We start from the raw sequence: 16728 nt of genomic DNA, 5'->3' as shown, positions 1-16728 counted from the left end.
CCAATTGAACTTCGATATTCGATGGAAAATATTAACTTTTTAATACCTTTTTTGACTTTGGGACTAATCGAAAGCCCAAAATGGAATGTCTCTAAAATAATTAGTCCTTTATATTTTTGCAACTCCAGTAACTTTCCAGCCTTTGGTTTGACATTATTCGAATGGCAATATTAACGCGCTTCGAGCGACGATAGCGTCGAATTAAGAGTCAAGAATTTTTCTGCGACCGGCTGAAACATTTATCGTGACCGTGGAAGGTCAGACAGTGGAAGTCGGATAAAAGAAACTGAATAATGGAGAGTCTGGACGACCGGGGCGACAAGGGTTCATAGAGACCCTCCCGCAACGTGACCTTAACCCTTTGATGAAACATATTTCGAGTGGCTGGCTTCACGGTACGGAGCACCTTTTCAGTTGTTTGTGCCTTAAAGCGGAACGACCGAATCGTAAGTGTTCGATGCGCGATAAGGCACAGAATCGCGCCTCCGATTACGCGATTAGGGGGCTAATTGTCTGCTATTGAGTCGCTCGATGTCTCGTAGAAATCGATTTCGTTCCGTTACCTCGCTGAGAACATCCAAGACGAAACAAACTGCACGGTACAATAAATTATAAATTTAACAAACTGCACTGAGTACAGAGTAATATCCTAGTCCCCACTATTTTTCAACCCCTTTCGATAGTCTGACAAAAAAATGTTTCCTATTGAATTTAATCAGAATTTAACCGACAAGAAATTACAGTTAGTTAAATGGAACTAGGTATTTTTAACTTCATAGTATTGTAAGCGAGACGAATTCAACGACCTACTACACGATGACTTTCAGATGACATTGAAGAAAAAAATGCCACAATATTTGAAATAATTAATTGATAGATAACACTAAGGCCTCGCATTTGGGCGTAAACAAATGACCGTAAATGGTACGAATGCTTTTTTTAATTTTTTTTCAATTTCTGCCGTCCGCGTATTTTTGATTAAACAATGAGATCGCGGCGGTACGAAACAATTTACGGCGCCAGAAGTGTAAAGTTCACAGTCGTTAGTCGTGCGATCAGCGCACGCTAGGACGGTATTACGCCGAGCAGCGCAGCGATCGAGATTTTTATTAAGATCCAGCGCTCATTAACGTGGGAACAAGGACATCGGTCACACGACCGTCGACGAAATTAAAACGATTAGATGCCCGACGATTTTTCGTGTCGTCGATCGTCGACGGGAACACCGGGGATTCGTCGGAAACGTCGTTTGCACTGCGAGAGCCCCAACGTCGTTACGCTAACCTCGTTAGAATCGTGGAAAGGGTTAAAGCGAGTAGAGCGCCTTTTGTCGGGCGGCGTGCAATCGCGCGAGACAAAATTACTAGCCGGATATTCCGGAAATTGCGTAAGAAGACGACCCAGACGGAGGAAGACATCCGAGATTAATGGAGTTTCGCGCACCGCGATTCGACAGCCCAATTTCAACAATTTCAGGCTAGATTTTAGAAGATTTCTTGGTTTCTAGGTTCCGTCAAACCCTTGTACAACTTTTTAGTTTCGTTCGGTGCTACCACTGTCTGAGAAAAGATTCCTAATCGTGGGAGAGCTTCGTTAACACGTTGACTTCCAGTCCAAAACCGCCAAATTGTTTATGAAACGAAAATTTCAAACAATTGTGAAGTACATAACTTAAAACTTGTCGTAGTACTTACTTTTGTAACTTCAGTAAAATTTATTTTCTTTAACTTTCCAACTTGAGAATTAACTGTTTTAGTTCCACTGTTAAAAGTTCTGTTAACCATATATGGATAACGTGGCAGTCAAAGTGTTAATAGGAACTCAAATCGAAATTGATCTCCCCAAATTACTGGTCCATACATATATGAATATATTAACAGTGAAAAAGGACAGTTTTATTTTGGTCCTCTTCCCCCAAACAGACTTTAAGTAGATTTAAACGAGCACGATACAGTAGGGCACTAGGAGGAAACCATCGACTTAATTGGATTAAAATAGCGTTCCTTTTCGAAGAATAATGTTTCGTTAATTTTATTCCTGCTCGAGTAAACAGAAATTCCGCGAGACGCTCGATTAATTTGCGCCGGCGCGATTAAATAATCCGTAATTAAGGGATCGTCTTAAATTAAAGGGGAATGTTCGCGAGAGGACGATAAATTTTTGCCACGGAAAATCGGACTGTTCGCACGCCCCCATTGTTCAGGATTCTGTTCAAACACGGTCTAATTATAGTATTACAAAGACTCGGAAAAGTTATCAAGTACTGTGATTAAAAATAATTTACGCAGCTAGTTGCAATAAATGAGAATCATAATCGATTACATTCATCGCTAATATACAGGGTGTTCGGCCACCCATGGGAAAAATTTTAATGGGAGATTCTAGAAGCCAAAATAAGACGAAAATCAAGAATACCAATTTGTTGATGGAGGCTTCGTTAAGAAATTATTAACGTTTAAAGTTCCGCCCACATTTAATTTTTTTCTCGAAAATACGCAGGATTTCGGGGGTATTTCTATTCACCAGAAATGATTGTAATTGACCCCTGCAACTAAAAATAATTTTTCTAGAACGATTTGAAATTTTTTAATTTTGTTGAAAAATTTAATACCTTCTCGAATTTTTTTCTAGAAAGTGGGTAGGATTTTGACCAAAAATGATAGTAACTGACTCCTACAATCGAAAATAATTTTTCCAAAGTGATTTGAAACTTTTCAATTTCGCCGAAGGCATTGTCGATTTTTCTTAGAAATTCATTTTTCATTTTTAGTAATTTTATTTGACGCTCTATAGAAAAGTTGTCTATTACTTTTTTGTGGGTACCCATGAGCCCTACTTCAGAAAAAAGTTTCATTGAAATATATTCACTATTGTAGGAGTTATGGCTGTTTGAAAATTGGACCATTTTTATTGGGTTTTTCTCATTTTATGGGGTTAAGGAACAACTTTTCCAATATTTTTGGAATTTCTGCATATTCTTCACCAAAATACGCATTGTTTGCATTTTGAAAAATTAAAATCCTTCAATCCGTTCAGAAGTTATGACATTTTAAATATTCGCATGAGATTTCAGGGAAGCATTTCTGGCCAGAAACTATATTTTTGATAAGGAATTTTTTTCTCAAAAGTGGCTTTCGAAGGTATGACTACCCACCAAAAATGATTGTAAAGTAATTATTTACTTTAGCGACTCCTCGTCAATTTCGATGACCTTGAAATATGTTGTCAAGGCCAATGTTATGAAGATTGTTTCTCTATACATATAATCGCCGCTCGGCCTTAGTTTCCGAGATTTTTCTTCAAAATGGTCGCTGCTACTATAATGAATTCTGTCTATATGTATGTACGTGACTGTGGCAGCGTGTGTGTAAGCGTTGAATCGCCGATTGTTTATTGTTTCTATAGATACATCGAGGCGAACGTCAATGGTTGCATATAACGAATGTGCTTAAAAACTCGATTTGAGTAGCTGGCCGCCTAGCGGCGTCCGGCAGAGATGAATCTGACCCAACTTTATTTAAACCTAACTACTCTACGTAGTAATTAATATAATAGATTAGGTTCAGGTTAGATTTTCTTATACCCGCCGCCGCAAAGCGGCCAGCCACGTATTCATCTTCTATTTCAATTTTCTTCATTGATATTATCCGATGTTAGCTTGACACAGTATGTTGTCATGATTTTAATATAAGAATACCTGTATTTTTTTATATAATGGCAGACATTTTTCCAATTTCTGTTAATAATGACGATAATAACAACAATAATAATAATGATTAAGAACAAAGTTTAATATTTTATCTCAAACTCAGCCCAAGGCTAATTCAGTCATAAAACTATTTTTGCGAATACCTCGAAAACGAAGGACGCGCGGCGGTAACATGTATAGAGAAAAAATCTTCATAACAGTGACCTTGACAACATATTTCAAGGTCATCGAAATTGGTGAGAAATCGCTAAAGTAAATAATTACCGATTATAATCGACCACCAGCCCCCCACAACTAAAAATAATTTTTTCTGTAACGATATGAAATTTTTTTTCGCCGAAAAATTTGCCCACCTACTGAATTTTTTTCTCGATAGTGCTTAGGATTTCGGGGGTATGTCTATTCACCAAAAATTATTGTAATTGACCTCTGCAACCGAAAATAATTTTTCGAGAAAGATTTGAAATTTTTTATTTTAATTTTTTAATAACTTTTTAACAAAGCCTGAGTCAGGAAATTGATATTCTTGATTTTCGTCTTATTTTTGCCTCTTGAATCTCCCATTAAAATTTTTCTCAGGAGTGGCCGAACACCCTGTATAGCAAAATCGCGATTCTTTAGTATTGCTCCAAATTAGGAACGTATTCTATATTAGGGCAACTGGCCCCATCTTATTCTATTCTTTGGGATAAAAAATTCTGAAACGTGCTCAAGGAATTTTTGTGCAACGTGCCTCGACGAAAAACAGATTGATTGAACGTAATCTGCGATCGTGAAGCGATACACGGGCGAGACGACGTAAAAACCCGAGTAATTTTTCAACGTAAAATCGATTCGACAGTCGACATTTTGTCACAATGAGAATTTCGGGACGAACCGCAGCTATTGTTTAACGGGCGTCGATCAGAGTTGTAGTTTTTCAGCGGCCATATATATATTTGTCAATCACGTCGAGCCGATAAAATTTCATCGTGGCGCACGCAGATCGCGGCAAATAACATTTAAACAATCGCGTTTCGGCTCTGACGTTTCGATATCAGACTCGGATTATCCGAGCTGAATTTTAACACGCTTCCGTTTCCGGAATGTTTGCCGACGGCGGACAAATTACGCGGGCGACGAAATCCCGAAAGAGGAACGACGACGACGAAAACACGAAATCCAGCTAATTCTCGTTGTTGCTATGCTTGTTGGAGTATCGTTTAATTCTTATTTACTGTAATGCCGCAAGAAACCTAACTGCGCCACGAATCTGTCGTTTGGAGTGTTTCGTGCCGAAAAACTAAAATTTTCTCCACGACCTTCAAAATCGGTGCTTTCCACGAACATTCATGAAAGCACCGCGAGTTCGTCGCGCGATAACCGGGAGAATTGCTGGTTGAAAAAATTATACAGAATACGTGAAATATTTGTTAAGTGCAATAGATTTGGTGTTTCATCAAGATAATATTAATTTACACGAGTTTCTTCTTCCCACCGCGATAATTTAATCCCGCGCGACAATTTATTTTCCATTCTCTCTTGTACGCGAAAGCTTTATTGACGCTTGTTTACGTTAGTCCTTCGCTGACGAACCTTTTGTGCCGTAGAAAATCGAAATAAAGCTCGAAACAATGCTCGTTCGACTATCGTTCGTCGGATTTATGGGACGAAAATTAACGCGGGATGTTTTTCAGCATTTTCGACGCGCCGTCTCGTCGGTAAATGAACGGAACGTTGAAAGTTAATGAAAACGATAACGATGACATCGAACGGTTGCATAATGTTCAACGTAGTCGCCTCTAATTACTCCACGTTACACTTTCCTCGCATAATTCCGTTTTGGTTAATGCTGGCTGCGCATACGACGATGCATTATTCGGTTAACAGCGGCAGTATGCGAATTTATGCGCGTATTATAATCCTACAGCTTGTTGATGTAATTATCGGCATCGGAGCGTCGTTTGACCTCGTTAACGATGCACCGTTCGTTTCCAAGGAGAGTTCGACCGAATTCTCATGGCAAATTTTCTTCGTTTTGCCCAACAGTTCGTTGCGTAAATATTTACTCACGCGGAAAGACACGGTCTTGCCAAGCACTTATGGTTTCTCGTTCTCCATCCGAATCCTTCGAAATCACAAATTTTCACAGGATTTTAACATAATAAACATTTTTCCAATCTCTTCCTTCTTCGATTTAAAAAACTTGCGTGTTTATTTCTATTGGATATTACATTTGTATTTTAATATACAGGATGTTCGACCACCCCTGGGAAAAATTTTAATGGAGGATTCTAGCAGCCAAAATAAGACGAAAATCAAGAATACCAATTTGTTGATTGAGGCTTTGTTAAAAAGTTATTAACGTTTAAAGATCCGCGCATACTGAATTTTTTTCTCGAAAATACACAGGATTTCAGGAGTATGTCTATTCACCAGAAATGATTGTAATCGACCCCTGCAACCGAAAATAATTTTTCTAGAACGATTTGAAATTTTTTAATTTCGCCGAAAAATTTAGGCACCTACTGAATTTTTTACTCTATAGTGCGTAGAATTTCGAGGATATGTCTATTCATCAAAAGTGATTGTAATGGACCCCCGCAATAGAAAATAATTTTTTAATATGGTTTGAAATTTTTCAATTTAGTGCGCGTGATAGTGGTTCCCATTCAGCCTGAGAAACTCTATTTATTGACGTATCGATAGTCTTACAGTTTTGTGAATGAGAACCACTGTCACGCGTACGCAGCTGTTCGCAGATTGCCGTTCTACAAGCGGAACTTTAAACGTTAATAACTATTCAACGAAGCCTCGATTAACAGATTGGTATTCTTGATTTTCGTCTTATTTTGGCCCCTAGAATCCCCCATTAAAATTTTTTCCAAGGGTGGCCGGACACCCTGTATAAGAGGGCCAACATTTAGCGATGATACGTCGCGATGTGTCGTATCCCCGTTCTTTTGTTTTAACAACTCTACTGCGTAGTATTCTAGAAGAAATCGATCACGTGTTTGTGGTGAAGTAAAGAAAATATATTTAAATACAAGATAATTAACAAATATAACATAGAAGGAACAAACTGAGTAGTTTATTTACAATTTCATTACACAGAGCTCAATTTTTCATCAGACTATACCAGTAACGAATAATATAATTTTTTAAATTTAAATCTCAACCAAACAAGAACTAAAGCAAAGACATTAGTAATAATTATTTTTACACGTATAGGATAAATTTCAAACAAAGTGAAATTGTTGAAAATGAAATGAATTGCTGCTGGAGTTATTAAGAAAAGGCGTGCATGAGTGTTTAATTGATCCAAGAGCAAAAAAATAATCTCTTCATTGTCTTCAATTACAATTCCCCATTTATCTCGCGCGACATTTTCCGAACGAATCGCTTTATTTTCTTTCTTGTTTCGCGCCGTGGAGCGGGACACGCAGCTTTTCTAAAAACAACGAAATTCTCGCTGTTTTGCATATGGAATAGAACGTAAATAAAACCGACAGCGTTCTGAATTTCTGGTTTTCCCAGGAACACTCCAGAACGAAGGCGGAGGGCTTTGGGCATCCCATTTCTTTTCATTTTTTCCCCCCTTTTTATTTACGCCAACTCGAAACACTGAAAAACACCCGCCAAGGTGTCGGATCAAGGATAAGAACTAGCTTTTCACTTTTCTAAATTGTCTGGACCAGCGTTTTTCGAACTTTTCAGTCTCGTATAGCATAGAAATTCGTATTAATCATGAGGAACCACTCGTATCCATTTAATTACTAACCAATATATTCTTTTTCGTTTATATTTAAATCATTAAAAATTGTATTCTCGATCAATTCGTATTTAATTACGATATGAAATATTTTTTAGACCGATAGGCAGGAGAAATAATTTTTCTAAAATAAAAGTAGTATAGAAGAAAAATTTGTCTAAGCTTCGAAAACGTCGAATTATCGATTGTCTGTTATTTCATATGCTCGAGAACGCAGAAAACTATTTTTTCGACAATGAAAAATAACGAGACGAACGAAATTATTTTCGAAAGGGTACGAAGACGTCAAGATCAAGGATGAAGACTTGAAAATTTCAGACACGACGATGTCAAGATCAAGGGTGAAGACTTGAAAATTTCAGATACGACGATTTCACGATCGTCTGAACGGGATCGGGTTCGAAAAATTTTAACGACCTACCCCGGTGCTTTATTGAAATTCAAGGGGCGCGTCTCGGTAGAAAAGTTAGTTAAGAATGTGGGCGACGGCGAGAGAAATTTGAATCCAGGTCACTGGATTTTCCAAAGTTCCGCAGAATAGACGAACTTCCCCTTTCGAGAGAAACAAAATTGCCCCTCCCGTTGAAAAATCCGCCGGTTACCAACCCCCTGTTTTTGTCCTCTTGAAGTCCCTATCTCAACGAAGAATCAATTAAACGAATCCCAGTTTCTAATTTTACGGCGATTCGACGAACTCTACTAGCTGACGTTAAAATATGCACGCTTTTTCGGGACCGGACCTATTTAATAATCCTTTCCGGCCACGAACCGAGATACCCAACGTCCGGATATCGTTCGTTTAACGCGTACGCGTCAATTAGGCTCCGTCAATTAGATTTTACGGCCCTCCTGACCTTTTTATTACAAGCACTATTATTCGTACGTCGGCCATTTTTCAACGATACAGTCCACAACATAGTAAATTATCCAGCTCTATTCAATTTAATTCAATCACAGTCTTTATATTCTTCTCTGTAAATAAATAAATACGAACGCGTGTCCCTGTTGCTCCACGAGATTTAAAATCATCTGTCAGGAGCCAGGAATTGTTATGACAGAGCTGATCTGTACATAGCATAGTAAATACATAGAATGTTATTCAGCTCTATCCAATTTAATTGAATCACTGTCCTCGCATCTTTGTATATTATTTTTTTCATTAAATAAATAAATACGAACGCGTGTCTCTGTCGTTGCACGAGATTGGAAATTGTCGCCAGGAATTGCTATGCCAGTCTGCGAAATTTCGCCATGGAAATCGCCCGATTTGGACAACTTTCGAGCGGGGCAAACTGCTGACGACGATATCCTCTTGTTTCGAGCAGTCATCCGGGGTCTTTTCCGATTTTCCTAGGACTCGTATCGCGGGGGAACGTGTCGTGGAATATAAATTTCGCGTGCATGGCCGGAAGTATCCTGAATTATTGAGAAGCCCCGCGGACGGTTGGACATAAGGGAACGTTTCCACGGCAATCGAATCAAGTTACAGGGGAAGAAAAAGATGTCCGGTTCGACATGATTTATGCATGAACCGACGTCGTTTCTTCTCGGTATCGAACGGGTCTAAACAGGCTGATACACTTTCGTGGACGCCGGACAAATTTTTCACGGTGAAATTTTCGTCGATACACTGGGTCGTTGGCAACCGTCGACGATGATTCCGCGGCAGACACTTCCGACGGTGTCGAATTTACGAGGGAGACCCGTCTCGGTGAATTACAACGCTTAACCGGTTCGCGAAGATATCACCAAACGATCCAGAAGCACACAATTACAGGAGCATTCAATTGTCAGCCGCAATGCAAATTTACACAGGTGTCAGGACCAAGATGTCATATCGAACAGAACGCTGAATGGCTCGAATTACTGTTGCGACGACGCTTGCATCGCGACGCGTCGATCTCACGTATCTCTAATACCTAATGGCTTTGACGTTTTTGACCCCCGCGTTCCTAGTCCTTTTAAACTAGAAAAAATCACTAAATCTAATATGTCGGTTATTAAAGTAACATATTTTCCACTCGTTTCGTGTGTAAAAATTTTCGAATTATTTTTCGAATTAATTTCGCGAGAACATAAACTTTTCGGAGAAGGCTAAGATCGCTTAACCGTTTCGTTCAATCGAAACGATTGATAGGGACGGTCGAATCTAGGCGCTTCCAGTGTCCACCGATAGATTTCTCCGTTCTTTCGGGTTCCGTAAGATCGAGGAAGTTGGGATTCTGGCGATCAGTGCAGTTATCGAGCGATTCACGGCTCACTCGTGTTCCAGCGCATTTATCAGGCTCGGAATATCAAGGTAAATCCCTTGTCTTTGCTAGCAGCTCGTCGACGCTTCTAATCAATTGGTACGTGAGTTGGTTGCGCGTCCGATCTATTCTGCGACGCCGCGAATTTTTCAGCTCTACCGCGATCTCTGGGATCCCGGAAAACTGAAGATACATCGCGAGCATCCTTCAGAGCTTTCCACGCGGAGAAAAATTTCCACCGTGCAACCGTACTCCGCGAACTTGATTAATCAACTTCGAGCGAAACACTTCGGAGACTTGATAGAAATTTATCACTCGTTCCGCGAGAGATGAAGTATCCTAGATTTTCGATTCTCACCACTGATCCTTTCGTGAAACGATCTAATAGAGAAATATGCTTTCGCTTTACGCCCGAACAGAAATATTTGTTAACCCTCTTGTCTTATAATATCAAGTATTCGCAATACGAGTTACGATTTCAAATAAAAACACAGCTATGGTTAATTAATTTGAATTATTGCTAAATAATGGATTCTCGATTCCTATCCCAGGAATTCTAAATTTAAATTGAATTTCTAACAGTATGTAAAAAAAGAATTTTAATTATATTGTAAGAAATTTAAGTTTTGTAACCCTTGCTAGTAACTGTATTAAAAACAAAATTGAGGCATTAACTGTTGGAATATGCGATTGAATAGTATGTAAAATAATGTATTAGCAAAGGAAAGTATGATCTCGGAATTTATTTTATACCTGGAATATTAATTATTCACATTTTAATGTATTTTATTCTATGCAAGTAGTATTGGTCGACGATAAGTCGGACATAGCAGATATTCGTTATTTGAGGAAGATGGGATTAATTGGACGTAATTAAATATTATTCTGGAACGATTAGTATAGATCTATATTATATAAATCGTATATTCAAATGTGATCTAAAAATTGACTCGATAGACGAGAATAGCTCCCTGAATCAGTACTGTTTACTTCTTTTTCCAGACAATACGATCAACCATGAGTGAAGGTCGTCCATTTTCTGTTTTTATTGATAATGTCGTAAGTATGATACGTCGAAGAGCAAAAACTTCTTTATCTACCTCCGACGGTTCTTCCAATATTTTAAAATCAAATTTTCATTTTCAACCTCGATTTATCCCGATATAACATCGAATTCTGAATACCGAACCGTACGAAGTTTTATTCTTGGCGCACGAATATCCATGAAATATTCAAACGGCGTCAATCACACTTTAAGAAACGAAGTGTATTTAACTTACGTCATCGGTTTGATCAATTTTATTTTCCATTGCGCTGGAAAAAGAGAGAAAATACTTTCTCCCTCCCCCGGGGAGAAAAAGGTCGTGTTCGATTTAGGCTGGAGGCGCCATGGAAACGACTTAATTACCTGGACTCGTTCGACCGAGAAACGGCTATTAACGGATGCTTGCCTTTAGGTTAAAGAACGACGCTCGAGATCTCGTTTTTCCAGCTGATCGACGACGCCCGTCGTCGTCGGTATCTTTTGTTGCGACCGACTGACTTACGTAAACAGCCCGACGCTGAATCGGCTACGAGTTTCCGATGATTCTTTCCCGTTGTATAACGCGACAGTGGATACAGACGCTGAAATTTAATTAAAACGGTTGTGACAGCCGCTATAAAACGATCGTTCGTTAAACTTCAAGGCGTCGTATCGACGAGAAATTTGACAATTTTCTCCACCAACCAAATTCTTTTCTTCGAAAGAAATTTCTCGAAAATATTTAAGACGAGAAAACTATATTTTCTGTATTTTGATTATATTGGAGTATTTGACAAAACCACGTTTACTCGAGTTCTGAGCGACGTATCGACGCAGAAATTTAGCGATTTTTCGACAGTGCTCCTTTCCGATGGATTCCAGGGGCATCTTGGTTCTGTAAACATCCCGGGTGGCCTTTGGTTGGCGATGAAACTGTCGATTGCGAGGCGAGCGGATCGAACCAGGTCCCCGAGGCATTTAGATCAGGAAAGGTTAATCAGCTAGAGTGGGTAGGCTTTCGAGAAAACCGGGCAAAATAATTTCCGTTCGCGGTAAAACGCAGCTGCGTTGCGCGACAGAGCTTTTCATTAACGAGAAAGGCGGTCCACGAGCCAATAATGAATAGGTTTCAAGCGTTGTCTAACAAACAATACACCGGAACCATTGTTTCGAGCCAGCGCCGACAGACGTTCATAGGATTGAACCGGGATTGTTACGTAACGGATGCGGATGAGCGACGTTTACGCGACTTGAAATTGGACCGATAAACTGCCGGCATTCGGGATTTTTTATTTCTCCCACGGCTACGCCAAAGTCGATAACGCGATTGTGGCTAACGTCTGAGACAGTGCTTCCTGTCGACCGCCATTGCCAAAGCAAATTCAAGGCGGTAGATAATCCCAAGTACGCGCATCGAAAATGATAACGAAAACTGCTTCAAACTGTCTCGTAACCCCTTAAAGAATTAAAACGATGTTGCACAGATTCAAATTTATATCTATGATGTCTATAGATTTTTATGATTTATATATTGTATCGGTCATGAAATGATTTTGCTACACGTATATCAGTCCTATCACTTTGTTCTGTATATAGTTACGTACAATTTATTTATCGTAGTACAAGATACCCGTAACAACGGACGCTGATTTGATTTTAATTGATAAACGAACTCATGAACGAAACGTAAATAGAAGTTAGTTTACGGATAAAATTTGTATTCGTTAATATATTCGTGAATAAAATTTGCTTAACTGCGCTTTGTCTGTATAGTTCTTGCGTTAAACTTTCAACGGTGTGCTAACGGTGTTATACACGGCCAGGTGGTGGCGAATACAGGGTGATTGTAGTAACTGGGCCAGGCTATAGTTCTGTTCTAAGTGAGGATACAGAAAAAAAAAAAATTGTAGAGAAAAGTTTCGTACGGTTTAACGACCCCTATTATCTTATGATAAGACTTTTCCCCAAGTGCATCGATGCACTTGCGAAGTGCAATTGCACTTTTTGTTAATAAAACTGTTTGATTTTTTAACACGCATCGATTCATTGGTCGTTCCGCGGATAAAAGCTACGGTAAGGTCATCGAAATCTTAATACTTTAGTAAATATATTAATTTATCCAGAATTAAAATAAAAAAACTAACAAGCATACCGCTTATTTAATTTAATAAATACACCCGTTCTCGTAATTTTTATTTTTAAAAATTATACGAACGCGTTAACTCGGATTCTCGCGATTTTTTTTATATCCTATCCATAAATATAATTTATTCATTAGCATTAATTCGACCAGAAGCTTCGTTTAAACGAATGTTTGCATCGAACAAGCAAAAATTTCAATCGACTGAAATCGATAAAAGCGATTGAATTGTGAATTAATAAAAAACTAATAAAAAGACAAAAATGATACCGGGCGCAGAATTTTCATTATTGCTGGCGTCCACCAAAATGTTTGGAAATTATTGTGTTGTATTCGTAGCAATATTGTGCTTCTCCATCGATTGTTTTAAAATATATTTTTTCGAAATAAATGGAAATGTTTATTTGACCCACGATAACGACGTTTTTACGTTCGCGTCCGATTTTAATTAACAAGCGCGTATAGATTGTAGGCGACAATAATCGAATTAGTACGTGCGAATGTGGTTATAAGCGACTGTAAAAGCAATTATGTTTGTCCGTGTTTGATAATGATTGAAAGTGTGAATAATACCGTTTGTGTGTATCTATGACAATGTGAGTGGCATCAATTACATTCGATCGTGTTTGTAAGTTATTATCGGTGACATTAATTGTGTTTATGTGTGTTTGTATGCGACCATCTCCACCGGGGGTCTAAATTTGAAAAACGAGCACCGAGGGAGATCCAAATCCGTGTCAAACGAAGATCGATCGAGTGTCACGAACAAAGCTAACCCACAAACAATAATTCGAGGCCTTGCAACAGACTTGACAGTTGCCACAGTGTCAGTCACTCGACACCTAGCCACAATAGGGGAGATAAGACAATTGGACAAGTGGGTACCACACCAATTGATGCATGACGGACAACCGATGGTTCGTATCGGTCTCGATATTTTCGTCTATAAAATCTCTACTAGTGCATTAGCATATTTTAACAACTGCAACTTAATTTGGAGCACAGGGACAGTAGTTTATAAACATTTCGTTCACCGTATACAAGTTATATTCTATTCTAAACGTAAAGTAAAATTGATCATTTTCCCTCGACTTTCCAGCTTCGTAAAAATAAGTTAAGAAAGACGATGGAAAAAATCCCGAAAAATGAGTCAGAGAAAGTAAAAAAATTGACATTCAATTAAGTGTAGTCATAAATAGAGTAAGAATTATAATTTTCGATACTTTTGATGTCTAGCTTGAGATATGATGTTGTTGATTTGTAACAACGTATAATAGAGCGAGAAAAAAGACAAATTGTTAACCCGATAAGTGGTGTGATGGAACGGAATGTAAAGTATCCGAGCACCGAATAAGACGCTTCTGAAATCTGAAAACTTCGTAAAAATATTTTCTTTTTCATCACGTTATTTCCATCGAAATGCAAAGGTGCGAAGAGAAACCTTTCCCTCAAAACGTTAAGCTCTCCCGACCGTCGTGCCCGAAAACGAAAAGTTTAATCGCTCGGGTAGACGCTTTCTCGTCGTTAGAACGTTCTCCACCGGGGAATTACATCGCCGATACTTTCCGGAAACTCCGTCGTTAAACGAACTCCGCGTACCGAAGTTTGCGGAACCCGCGTAACACAGACTGAAAACTCACGGATGGCGGGAATCTCGTCGTCCACGAGGACAAGCGTAAACGAGGCGTAAAAATAATCGCTCACCCTCGTTCTCGTTGTTCCCTATGAGTATTTCCGTGTCCTTGAAATCGGCCTCCCTGAGCAAATCCAACGGTTCCTTGGGCAGGAAGATCCCATCGATGGTGGGTGCGGACGGGAAGCCCAGGATGCCGGTGTAGCTGTTCCACTGCTGAACGGAGATGGTCTTTGCGTCCACGGACCTCATGCAGGCCATCACTCTGGCGGGATTCTCCTGCAACATCGTCGAGTTGCATCCACAATCGTCCACCAACGACTTGGCCACCTTGTTCGCCTTCTCCCCGGTCATGTAGCTCCAGGGCGCGTTCAAGGTTCCGCTCTGCAGGATCCCACGACGCACCAAACCGCGAGTAACCGGGGAGATCAGATGAAGGGACACGGAACTTCCACCGGCGGACTCCCCGAAAATGGTGATCAGATCGGGATCCCCGCCAAAAGCGGCGGCGTTGTCGCGCAGCCACCTGAGGGCCAATGCCTGGTCCCACAAACCCATATTCCCTGGCACCTCCTCGCTGTTGGTGAAGTGTTTGTTCAAATAGAGGAACCCGAACGCGCCCACTCTGTACTGCATGGACGCGATGATCACATTGCTGAACGCTGCCATGATGTCGGAGTCGTAGACGTCCAGGGTGGCGGTGCCGCTCATGAATCCGCCGCCGTAGATCCAGACCAGCAACGGCAGCCCGTTTCTGTCACCGTTGCTCGGCGGTTCCGAGCCCTTGTGCCGCAGACGCAGCTTGTGCGGCACCCAGATGTTCAGGTACAGACAGTCCTCGGAGATGTTGGTGTTCGGGTTCCACATCTCCTCGCCGGGAAATCCGGGGAAGTACTCATACCGTTCCTGGTAGCAACTGTTGGGCAGAACGGTGGCGTTCAGCACGCCGTGCCAGGGCTCGATGGGCAACGGCTTCCTGAACCGCAGCGGACCGATCGGCGGCTTGGCAAACGGGATCCCGTAAAAGATGTGGACCTCCCTGTCCACCACCGTACGCGAGAATCCGCGCACCAGGCCACTGGTGGTCTCGACCACCAGCGGATCATTGTGCACGTTGGTGGTTTGCGCGACGACGTCGGCCCTGGCGATGCCTGTGCCCAGCAGGACCAACAGTAGGAGAGCCGGGAGCCTGCTGTCCGTCATCGTGAGTCTCTGGGCTCGAGTTCCGGGGCCTCGCAGAGCACACACCTGCCCGTCAGAGACTCAACAAGTTAGCGAGTGGGGGTCGCCGAGCCGGCTTTTGCGCGGAATCCTCCTACGTTGGCCTCCGCTCTCTAACCACGCCGTCTACGGAGGCTCTGCGTCTTCGAATTCACCGTGACCTTTCGAGGCACACGCACCAACTCGCACACGCACGCGCGCTCCAATATCACCGTTCCTCGCCGTCTTTTCCCCCTCTTCTTATTCGTGTTTGTTTTTGTTTTTCTTGTTTTTTCGTACTTTTTTGCGTTCAAAGGAGAGGACGCCCGCTCCGAACCGTCGTTGTGGCTCGTTTGAGATCGGCTCTCCGGGCTGGCCTGTTCCGTCGGCTAGCGCCGTCGACGATCGTCTCGCGGGACGACGAGACCGAGGTAAGAGATCGCACACAATTGGACGCAGGGTAGAATTTTCGCGCGGCGGCCGACGAGCCGCGTTGCACGGGGTCGACTGATCGAGGACGTGGAGAGGTGGCTCCAAGTAGAGGTGCGCCGATGGCTCGCGATGCTAGGTGCCGCCGGTGGTGGTGGTGGATGTGCTTGGTGGTGGTGGTGGAGAGAACGGAGAGTGTGTTCGCGGCGCACGCCTAGCGCCCGTATCTACCGATGGCCATTCGATTCTCTTTGTTGCCAGTTTTCGAGCAATTTCGACGGACTCGAGCGCAACGCGCGAACTTACAAATTAAGTTAAATAACTTACGAACTTAAAAGAATATTTATAACCACCGAAAAAATTTACTTAAGGGGACCAGGCAGTCAGAAAATCGATTTTTTATTCAAAAGTAATACTATTCGGAAATTGAACGCCAAAGTTTCGTGCCGTTGTGGTGAAAAATAAGAATTTGGGAGATAAAAATGTCGAGCGCGGAAGTCGGAGATGTCGGAACAGTTAGTCGAGCGGTAATTCCCGATGATGTTTTTAAAGTAATTTTACACGACATCTTGTGAAAAAGTAAAATTATTTGG

The 16728-nt window shown here is 41.1% G+C and overlaps 1 protein-coding gene across 1 annotated transcript in view; it reads right to left on the bottom strand.

The window, feature by feature from the left end:
• LOC122401260 (acetylcholinesterase-like) overlaps positions 1-16199 on the bottom strand; it is a 129462-nt gene extending 113263 nt beyond the window's left edge. Inside the window, exon 1 of the mRNA XM_043403289.1 lies at positions 14578-16199. Coding sequence (XP_043259224.1) covers positions 14578-15709 — 1132 coding nt within the window. The 5' untranslated portion in view covers positions 15710-16199. The remainder of the gene's footprint in view (positions 1-14577) is intronic.
• Between the last annotated feature and the right edge of the window lie 529 nt (positions 16200-16728).

This window comes from Colletes gigas, unplaced genomic scaffold, assembly GCF_013123115.1.
Source record: "Colletes gigas isolate AHSC1104 unplaced genomic scaffold, ASM1312311v1 Colletes_gigas_Sc00023, whole genome shotgun sequence".
NCBI classification, from domain to species: Eukaryota; Metazoa; Arthropoda; class Insecta; order Hymenoptera; family Colletidae; genus Colletes; species Colletes gigas.
Note: the sequence above shows the minus strand (reverse complement) of the source record. Positions and strands in the feature narration are given on the sequence as shown.